The 11,390-nt window shown below is 38.1% G+C and overlaps 1 protein-coding gene across 1 annotated transcript; it reads right to left on the bottom strand.

Annotated features, from left to right (window-relative positions):
• Positions 1-2,155: 2,155 nt before the first annotated feature.
• On the bottom strand, positions 2,156-11,214 carry LOC108334551 (uncharacterized). Its single transcript, XM_017570387.2, has 3 exons — positions 10,760-11,214; positions 9,592-9,722; positions 2,156-3,098 (listed from the first exon to the last, which is right to left on the bottom strand). Exons 1-3 carry the CDS (start codon positions 10,997-10,999, stop codon positions 2,351-2,353), a joined length of 1,119 nt encoding a protein of 372 aa, XP_017425876.1. The 5' UTR covers positions 11,000-11,214; the 3' UTR covers positions 2,156-2,350.
• Between the last annotated feature and the right edge of the window lie 176 nt (positions 11,215-11,390).

Raw genomic sequence — 11,390 nt, 5'->3', positions numbered from 1 at the left:
TTTATTATCAGAGTTCATTCATTGTTAGGGAAGACAACAGAGATTGTTAGAATCTTATTCTCGACTATCATATCAAAATTGCAAGAGGGTTTTCCTTATTTGAAGAATCCGATTTTTAAGCATCACAAAAGAAAGCCTGAGAATTGGTCTCTTCTGGGACCTAGATACTTTACATTTAACAGTCTTTTTAGGGACCAACTTCATTCAAGTATATTTATTTATATGAATATTTTTAGTCTTGATTTGTTAATTAATATTTTTAATTGGATGAATGAAAAGGATTGGTATTTTTATGATGAATTATTCAATTAAATTAAATAATTGAAATTTATATGAAAGTGTCCATAATTTAAATGACAACTTTTTACGTTTGTATTCCTGAAACAATACAATTGAAAAACAATTATGGTCAAGGAAAATTCTCATAAATCTCTTTATATATAATAATAGATTCTTTCGGACATATCTTACCGCATTCTCATAATTTTATTTACATCTTTATGGTTTATGGGATGGTAAAATGATCAGTTTGCTTTTATCTTTTTTTCTTATCTTCTTTTATCTTCATATAGAATTTCATTCAATAATGTTTGGATTTATGAGATCGAGATTAACGATCTTTCAAGTTTTATTCGTTCAATTAAGTTTTCTCATAAAGGTGCCTGAAAAAGACAGAAGGTAGAGAAGAAATAACAGGAAAAAAGAGCCGAAATTTTTTGCCCACTTCTTTAAGGTTGTTTCTTTTTACACACTCATTTTTTTCTTCTTGCTATCCATGAAATTCAAATCTCATTATTTTTTAATAAATTATGAATTGTATATTTCAAAAATTACTTTCGAATATAAAAGCATATTTCAAAACATTTAGAAAATATATATGTATTTCGAATCATATCTGGATTTGAAAATATGTTATGAATTTTACAATCTAAAATATTTAAAAAAAATTACATTCTAAAATACATTTTGAAATATGTATCTCAAGATGCATTTAATAAAACTTTCGGAATAGGTGTAGGTAAAAAGGTGCAGGATAGAGAGAGATTAATCATTTAGGACTTTTAATATAATTTAAATGAGAGGTAAAATGGAAATATTAAATATTATATGGGTGCAGAAAGAATAAAGGAAGAAATTACGAGGGTATGAAAATCAATTGTTCAACTTAGAATGAACTTGAATTCTTGGAAAAATTTTGGAGTGTTAACAGAAGTCTAATGGTAACATAATACGAATTAGTCCAATCGCACTTTTCCTTTATATACTGTTGTACAATTATTTTGTCAGCAACAAGAGTTTTTACATTGAGCTTAACCCCAATGGCAGAAGAAGCAAAGAAGAATAACTAGCAAGAAAAATCCAACACAGGACAACAGCAACCTTCATTATTTAGCTTCCATTTCCATCTTCATAAACATCCTATAAGCGATCATCAAAAGAACTCCATGCCACAATTCAACAATCTTCCAGGCTAAGAATTTCAAATGAATTCACTATGTAACTTCAAAACGCGTACTCCCAAATAGTAAAAATATCCATTCTAAAGGATAATCCCTTACAGAATATTCAAATACGTTTCAGATTCTACGTTTTGAAATGGCTTTACTGGCTTCCGGAATTGCTCCTGCATCTCAATGATTTTTCCCAAAGGGATAAGTCTTCTGCAAAGGTGTTGAATTCTCTCTCGAATAGGTTTTCCTGAAAGGGTTGTTGAGTTCTTTTCGGAGTTGATTGTCAGGGAACATGAAAAACTTGGGTGTTGCACCCTGTCAAATTTCTTCATCCATCCTATCAAAAAAGTTACCGAAATTTTTTTCCGTAACAAAGACGATTGCTATCCGGAAAATAAGTTCCAGAAGTGTAAGGATGCAGAAAGAAAAACGACGATGTGCTGGAAGCTATTCCCGTAAAATTTTTGTAAGAAACAGAAGTCTAAATTCATTTCATTTTTTTTAGAGGTGCAGGCCGAGATTCTTACTGTGTAGGAAGAAATAGCCGTTCCAAACTTGTACATTCACCAATCTTTGTTTTTCCAAAACCCACAAAAGAATCACTACAACTAAAAAAATGATTATATGAAACCTAAGGTTGGGAACTCAGATCCTTTCAGCCCTGTATTTTCTTTTAAGATGGACAATAGGAAGCCATTTAAAAATAAATAAATAAATTGAAGTATTTTCTGGCATAAAAGTAATGCCCCTATTCGAAGAAATAAATGTGATATTTGATTTTTTTTTTATGTCCTTTATACATTGTTTTACTTCCTCCAATCTATCCACTGGTGTAGCAGCTAATGATTCCATAACCTCTCAAACGGGGTCAAAATTGTGTTTGATATGGACACTATACATTAATCAAGTGCAGCTTTATTTTTTCGACCAGTTATTGGCTTGGGCAAGCCATCAAAGATTGGTTTTCCAATGGCTGCAGTTGAGAGGGCCTGCAAATCTGGTTTCAAATTCCACATTGAGGTTGGCCAAATGGATGAGGAGCCACTGTTATCTTGATCATGTAAACAGGAAGTACTTGATGATTTCCTCACCCTGGATGAACCTTCATTTAATGTAGCATCCCCCATACCCATTGCCGCAGGACTCAAACCATTTTGCTCGGAATCAGTTGCCAATGTAGTTCGGCTAGCTACTTTCTGTCTCAGAGCTAAGCCCTTTCCAGTTCTTGGTGGAAGAACACCAGTGCTGCTATTATCCTCCCTCAGAAGCAGCTCAGGTATCCTGCTAAAGTCCGCCACAGATTTCTGACGTCTCTGGACAAGATTGTAATTCCATTTGCTGGAGTCAACTTCCTTGGTTATTGCAGCTGATGCCTCATTTGATTTTTCCATAATCTCTTCCAAAATTACATTCACCAAGCTTTTAGATTTCCGGTGATGACTGAGAGGTCTGCCAGACGTAGATAAGTTTCTGGGGAAACCATCTTCTGAGGGAATTGAGGACCCTTTAAGTCCATAGAAACCCTGTAATGAGCTCATGGCTGGTGAGACCTTCCGCTCAGATGACTTCATTTTAAGTGATGGGAATGAATCAAGCAGATCATGGTGTGCCTGAGTAGTAGGAGAATTGTGATCTGAATTACCATATCTGAAGAGACAACATTTATGGCCATAAGTGATTTAAATGCTAATTGGAAAGAAATCACAAGGTAGTGATGATATAAAAAGAATATTGAAAACAGCATAAATAGTGCATATTATAGATCTATTATCTTTAATTACAAATTCTTCTGAAATTTCTACATAAGCCCCCAATTCCTGTTCACAGAATTTCATATGGTAGGAAATTAATACAAATGACAGGTTACAGTCATAACAAGGCCCGAAGGATACCCAATTACAGTGTAATTAAGATAAAATGAAAGTCTTAGGCAGCAAGTTTAAACAAAAGAAGCATTTAAGAAACAGAGGAATATATCTTCAACCAGCAGAACAAATTTCAACACTATGATGAGCAATATTATCCACCATGTAAATTTCCTATGACTGATTAACATTACCAACCCATTTTACACTGCATTATAAGCAATCGTTATTGCCACAACCATGGCCATAATTTATTCTTAAGCATCCATCAGAAAACAGATTCTGTACCCAAGTCCAATATTAAGCCTGTTGAACAAATAAAGACCTGGCACCTCAAATGTATAACAACAAATTATACTCATACTGGTGAATTCACAGTCATCAAAATGACAATCTTTAAAACAAGTATACAGGATTCATCCATAGTAATTATCTAGAAAGCAAGTACACAGACATATTATAGAAGAAAACACTTGAGATCTAAAAGAGAGAAAAAATGTTTCTCAAAGACTTATTTCATTTCTACTCTTAAGCTTACATTTATAGAACTAGAGAGAGTGCTCTCTAGTTGTAACCCACTTAATACAACTCACACACAACTCATACACACTCATACACACTCACACACAGCTCATACACACTCACCCATAAACCAATATTCTAACACTCCCCCTCAAGCTGGAGCATACAAATTGTATGTGCCAAGCTTGGAACAAATAAACTCAATCCGAGGTCCCCTTAATGACTTAGTCAACATATCTGCAAGTTGGTCATTTGATCCAACAAACTCAGTACATATTTCTTTTGACAATAATTTTTCCCGAACAAAATGACAGTCAATTTCTATATGTTTGGTTCTCTCGTGAAACACTGGATTTGATGCAATGTGAAGAGCAGCTTGGTTATCACAATACATCTTCATACTCTGGATGTCACAGAAGTTAAGTTCTTGAAGGAACTGCTTCACCCATATAAGTTCACATGTTAATGAAGCCATTGCCCTATATTCAGCTTCAGCTGTTGATCGAGCCACTACATTTTGTTTCTTACTTTTCCATGAGATAATGCTTCCTCCAAGGAAAACACAATATCCAGTAGTAGATCGTCTATCAATAGGAGAACCTGCCCAATCAGCATCACAATATCCTGATACCTGAAGGCTTCCTTTTTCTTCGTATAACAGCCCTTGCCCAGGAGCCTTTTTTAGATACCTTAGAATGCGAATGATAGCATTCCAATGGCCAACACATGGAGCTTGCATGAACTGACTAACCACTCCAACTGCAAAAGATAGATCCGGCCTTGTAATAGTAAGATAGATTAGTTTTCCAACTAGCCTCCTATATCTCTCTGGGTCGAAGAATAACTCACCTTCTTCTGTTGTTAATTTTTGATTTGGATCCATAGGGCTATCAACCGGTCTACAATCAATCATGCCTGTTTCTTGCAAAATATCCAGAGCATACTTCCTTTGGGAGATTACAACTCCATCTTTTGACTGAGCTACTTCAATGCCTAGGAAGTATTTGAGGCTCCCAAGATCCTTGGTTTGGAAATGTCTACACAAATACTCCTTCAATTGAGATATTCCAGCAGTATCATTTCCTGTAATAACTATATCATCAACATATACTATCAAGTAAACACATTTCCCTGGAGACGAATGATAATAAAAGACTGAATGATCTGCTTCACTGCGTTTTAGCCCAAATTTTTGAACAATGGAGCTAAACTTTCCAAACCATGCACGTGGTGATTGCTTGAGCCCATATAGAGATCGGTTCAATTTACAAACCATACCAGACTCCCCCTGAGCAACAAACCCAGGAGGTTGCTCCATATAAACTTCTTCCTCAAGATCACCATGGAGAAAGGCATTTTTGATATCCAATTGATGAAGTTGCCAATGACGAATGGCTGCCATTGCAAAGAACAATCGAATGGTAGTCATCTTTGCCACGGGAGAAAAGGTATCACAATAATCAAGACCATAAACCTGAGTGTACCCTTTTGCAACCAGTCGAGCTTTGAGTCTATCAATGTCACCATTAGGACCGACTTTAATTGCATATACCCATCGACAACCAACAGCCTTTTTGCCTGGGGGAAGTGGCACAAGCTCCCAAGTATGACTGTGGTCAAGAGCCTGCATTTCTTCAATCATTGCTTGTCGCCATCCAGGATGATCAAGTGCTTCTTTCACACTTTTAGGAATAACCACAGAAGATACTGAGGATAAAAGTGAATAAAAAGAGGGCGACACTCTGTGATAACTAAGAAAATTATAAATGGGATGAGGGTTTCGAGTGGAACGAGTACCTTTTCTGAGAGCAATGGGCCAACCAGAATCATCTTCACCAGGAGGCGTGACAGGAGATGGTGACGGAGAAGAATCTGAAGAAGGAGATCCACCATTTTCTGGAAGAGGATTATCCATCGGGGTATTGTGTCCAAGGATATCAGTATGTGGAGAGGAAGGTTCGGGAGGACCTTGGGTATGACTTGGATTGACAGAGGTATTGGAGATATTAGACTCAACCACTGGAAGAGGGAGTACTTGGTGGAGGATGTGAACATCTTGAACAGATGGAGAGAAGAAAGGTGTTTGTTCAAAGAAGGTAACATTAGCAGACATGTAGTACTTTTTGGTTTCAGGAGAGTAACATCGATACCCTTTTTGAAGTCGAGAATAGCCCAAAAAGACACATTTGATCGCACGAGCCGAGAGCTTGTCGAGCCCCGGAGACATGTCGTGAACAAAACAAACACAACCAAAGACTCGAGGAGAGGTGTGAAAGAGAGGGTCATTGGGAAAGAGAATGGAGAAAGGAACTTTATTATTGAGAGAGGAGGAGGGCATCCTATTAATAAGAAAACATGCAGTTAAGATGGCATCCCCCCAGTGATGAACAGGAATATGAGCACCAAGCAAAAGGGTACGAGCCGTTTCAACCAAGTGTCTATTTTTTCTTTCGGCTATACCATTTTGTTGGGGTGTATGAGGACAAGTGGACTGATGTAAAATACCATGGGAGCTAAGAAGTGAAGAAAAAGTTGATGAGAAATACTCTTTAGCGTTATCACTTCTTAAGACTTTAATTACTTGACCAAATTGGTTCTTGATTTCATTCAAAAAGGATGTGAAAATGGGTAACAATTCAGAGCGATCTTTCATCAGATAAACCCAAGTACATCTAGAATACTCATCAATAAAGGTAACAAAATACCGAAAACCAAAAGAAGAGACGCGACTAGGTCCCCAGACATCAGAATGAATAATAGAAAAACTAGAAGTACACATTGATTGAGATCTTTTAGGGAAGACAGATCTAACATGTTTTCCTAGTTGACAGGACTCACATTCTAAGGTCTGAAGACCACTAAGTTCAGGACACATCTTTTTTAATTTTGACAAGTTAGGATGGCCAAACCGATCATGTAACACTTTAGGGGGAAGAGCAGCAACACAAGATACCCGTGGACGAAATCCAAAATGGTATAAACCTCCAGCTTCATATCCTTCTCCAATCTGTCTCCCCGAGCCACGCTCCTGTATAACAAAAGATTTTGAATCAAACGTTATTGAACAATTTAGTATTTTGGTTAACTGACTTAGGGAAATTAAATTGAATGGACAGTTAGGTACAAAAAGAACGGATTTCAGAGTTAGAGAAGGAGACAGGGAAACTCGACCGACTCCCTTTGAACAAGTTTTAGAGCCATTTGCAAGGGTAATGAAATGAGGTTTTTCTTGAAGGGAAAGATTTGAGAACAATGAGGTATTACCAGAAATGTGATCAGAAGCACCCGAGTCAATTACCCATGAATTTGGACCTGCCATGGATTGAGAAATGCAAGCTGTGGACGTACTTGAGGACTGAGATGATTGTGCCAAGTTGTTAGACTTTAAGCGCAGATACTCTTGATACTCTTCCTCAGTAAACTTGGAGTTGGAAGTGGAAGTTTCAGCCTGAGATATATTGGCAGTTTTTGAAGGAAAGCCATGCAAGGAGTAGCAGTTTTCTCGGATGTGACCCATCCTCTTACAGTAAGAGCACTGTTGATTTCCCCGACCTCCACGTCCTCCTCCTCTAGTTCCACGTCCTCCTCTTCCTCGCGTGGCAACCATGAGAGATGGTGCTATTGTGTCATGAGCTTCCTGAGACTGAGGCACAGGAACACGAAGAAGACGTGTGGTTAAGGCTTCCATAGAAGGGACTTCATGACTTGTCAGAAGTTGATCTCTGATGTGATTCAAATCTGGATGCAAAGCACGGAGGATCATCACCATATAATACTTGTCAAGCTTCTTTTTGATATCTTCCGAAGATTCCACTTCCAAGAACATTCTCAATTCTTCCACAGCTGCTTGGGCTTCAGTCATGAAGGAGACCATATCATGGTCTGTCATTTTGAGACAGGCGAGCTTGTTTGCGGTATCATAGAGACGTTGAATATCATTAGCATAAATGCTTTGAGCTTTCTTCCAAAAAGTGTGACATGTCTTGAAGGCTCTAAGAGATATCAAAAGTCGGGGTTCCACAGATTGCCACAAGAGGGCACACAATTGAAAATCAGCTTGTTTCCATTGTTCAGCTATGTCAGAAGGTACTTGACTCCCATCCTGCTCAAGGTGGTCATAACGTCCTTGACCAAGGAACCACATTTCTACAGCAGCAGACCAAGACATATAATTCTTTCCATTTAGCTTTTCGGAAGTGATTGAGGGACTTCCAGAGAAAGAAAGAACACTTCCAGATGCCATTCTTTGATAAAAACAGGAGAGGAAATCAGAAAATCCGTGAAGGACCAGAAAACCCTAGAGGGTTTCTTAAGGTTTTCTTAAAAGGGAGCTTCTGGACCCACCAAAGTAAGATTTTGAGGGTCAAAATGGACAGAGGAGCTGAGGGCGACGGCTATGGAGGTGGCGCGGAAACTTTCTGGTGAGCAGAGGGCGGCGCGTGGACAGCACGCGCCTATTCGCAGCGCGCAAAGAGGTGGCGCGTGACGGAGCGTGGAGGAGAATCAGGCGAACCCACCGGCGTGGTTGGCTGTCGCGTGAAGAGGCGAACCAGATCCAGTGGTCGCCGGACGGAACAGTGGCGGCGGACGGCGACGGTCGGCGGCGGTCGGCGGCGGACGGCGACGGTCAGCGGCGGTCGGCGGCGGACGGCGGCGGATAGCGGCAGACGGTAGCGGACAGATACCAGGATGGCGGCCAAGTTGAAAAACTTGAAATTGCAGTTGACAGCTGCAAATAGTGGCGAGACAGCCGCAGACAACGACGAACGGCACCGGACAGGTGCGACCAGCAGTGACCGTGCTGGTGAACAACACACTTGAAACCAGAGCAGGATGAACCCGCTCTGATACCAACTTGAGATCTAAAAGAGAGAAAAAATGTTTCTCAAAGACTTATTTCATTTCTACTCTTAAGCTTACATTTATAGAACTAGAGAGAGTGCTCTCTAGTTGTAACCCACTTAATACAACTCACACACAACTCATACACACTCATACACACTCACACACAGCTCATACACACTCACCCATAAACCAATATTCTAACAAAAACAAAGGAGCCATACATAAAGGAAGAAAAAAACATGATAAATAGAAGAACGTGTTCAAAAGATAACAAAGCAGAATAACAGAAATCTCAATGATATTATAGAAACAAGAAACTAAAAATAAACTGACCTAATGATGGAACAAAGCTAAGGATTTAATTTTGCTCAATTACAGCATACAAAATGGTTTTACAATGACAGCGAATACAGTCTTAAAACTACAGTATTGAATTTCATTCTAAATGTGTTATCAGTTTCTCACCTTAATCTTCATTTTCTGCTCAGGCTGTACAAGCATGCCCAAGAAATACACTAAACCAAAATATCAAACTCCCTATGAAAGCTCATATAAGGTAAGAAATCAGAAATTCCTCACCCACCACCTTCCTTTTGTTGTATACAAGATACTTTTCTCAAATATTTCAGTAGCACCAAAACGTATGAGGTAGCATTTGACACACAACTAAAACATACTGGAACATTTTTTATTACATTCTCCTTAGCTCCACCCTTTAAGAGGAACCAAAAGATACTAAATGAGTTAAACTTATGTCCCCTATTCTATACTCTTTTTAAGATATACCAAATATAGAACATGACCTACATGTGATGCTCTGTCCCGGCCTAAACTGTTCATCAAATGCTCCCTAAGACTTAGTTTCTTGTATTTAATGCTTTTCCTCAATCCAACAAAGATAAACATACCCAGGAGTAGTGGAACCATTTGATAAACAAGGTGATGGGGGGTGTCTTCCAGGTAGCGGAATGTGGAGAGTTTTAAGAGCAAACATTTGATGGTCCGTAACAAGGTTATTCAACCTTTTGACATCTGCAACCTACAATTTTCCAAATAAAATAGAGCAGAAGAAATTACATTTCATTGTACAACTCAAATTGATAAAAGAAAAAACTTCAGAAAAAAGAATTCAACACAGTGCTCCCACCAAAAGTGGTGCCAGAGAAAGGCAAGCAAAACGATAAACAGTTCAGCAAACATTCGGAACCGACTAAACCAAGGAAATCGACAAGGAAATAATACCAATGCAAAGAAAAATACCATAACCATTTAAAAACAGAAAACAACGTGAGTTTTCACCATTATTCATAGTATCTCTTCGTCTTACTTTTGCCTCAAATTTCCGGTCATTTAACTTTTTCTCATACACAAATGATGACTCTGCCCGAAACGTCTCAAGAGGAAATCATATCATATCACATGCATCTGCTAAATCCTAATTCAATATCCCCAGGTACAGTTTCTGATCAGAATTGAAATTTCAACTAGATAATCCAAATAACAAACCTTTGCATCAAAGGTCATGGTACATTATCAATCAAATTGCAATTCTAATAGAAAACAACATCAAAAGCACCTAAAAAACTATATCTAAGTTTTTTCAAAACATAGTTTGCACCCCCATCTCACGCCACAAAAATTACGTGAATTTGACTTTTATAGCACCCTTTCATCACCGGATCCCCTCTTGCGTGAATTTGACTCATATGGTACCATTCCATCATAAAATTCCCGCTGGCATGAATTTCACTCATTAACGACCCTCTCTCATCATTAAATTCGTCGTTGCATGAATCTTACGCACACGGTACTTTTTATTCATCAAACCGCAACTTCCGTGAATTTGGCTGATATATGACACCCTTTGATCATCAAATTCCCCCTTGTACGAGTTTGACTCATACCCTAAAATCTTATGCTCAACTTCCCGGATGGGGCAAGACACAAGCGCGTGCACTTAAACCATCAGCAACACAATTTCCAATAGTTTCTCAAGCAATCAGAATCAAGCTGATAGAGAGCAAAAATTATAAAACGAACAAGTAAATAAAAGAAAAAATTAAACAATAAAAGTACCTCAACACCGTACTTGATAGCTACACCAGCCAATGTATCGTATTTGGAAACATGGTGTTCAATGTATCCAAGTCTGGGAGGCGAAGAATTCAGCGAAGAAGGCTTAGCAGGACTACGTTCTGCGCTGGGTACCTCTCCGTCGTAATCATCAAACACAAACCTATCGTAACAGTATCCATTGGTGTTACTATAGTTATTGCTATTGCTATTGCAATTCTCTTTCCACTTTTCCCTTTCCATCGCGTATTTTCAACCCACGCTTCAACATCGCAAACCCATTTTCATATGAATTGGAATCGATCAATCGATTGATCAATCAACGAACGAACGAATGGACGAATGCCGCTTCGTTCGAATTCACGGATCTCTGTTTGTCAGCGTTTTCTTCCTTTTTCTCGGAAAACGAAGGAAATTTCTTTTCTCTCTCTTCTCTTTCTTTTTCTCAGTTTAAGTTAGAAAGATTTTTTTTCTTTTGTTTTAAATAATAAATATTCCAATTAATATTAAATTTAGAGAAACAAGTTTTTGAGGAAGAAAAATACAAAATTAGAATATAGATTTTCGGTCATTAAAATCTTCACTAGATATTACGTGCTAATTTGACCTTAGTTTTTTTACACAGCTTTAACGA

The sequence above is a fragment of the Vigna angularis genome, chromosome 10 (assembly GCF_016808095.1).
Source record: "Vigna angularis cultivar LongXiaoDou No.4 chromosome 10, ASM1680809v1, whole genome shotgun sequence".
Taxonomy (NCBI): Eukaryota; Viridiplantae; Streptophyta; class Magnoliopsida; order Fabales; family Fabaceae; genus Vigna; species Vigna angularis.
The sequence above is the reverse complement of the archived record's forward strand: the minus strand, read 5'-3'. Positions and strand labels throughout refer to the sequence as shown.

Excerpts from the sequence above, each read along its gene's own strand:
- LOC108334551 (XM_017570387.2), bottom strand. The coding sequence starts at position 10,999 with ATGGAAAGGGAAAAGTGGAAAGAGAATTGCAATAGCAATAGCAATAAC. Across the intron at positions 9,723-10,759 it reads CTATCAAGTACGGTGTTGAG|GTTGCAGATGTCAAAAGGTT; the intron begins GTACTTTTATTG and ends GGAAAATTGTAG. Across the intron at positions 3,099-9,591 it reads AATGGTTCCACTACTCCTGG|ATATGGTAATTCAGATCACA; the intron begins GTATGTTTATCT and ends TTGTCTCTTCAG.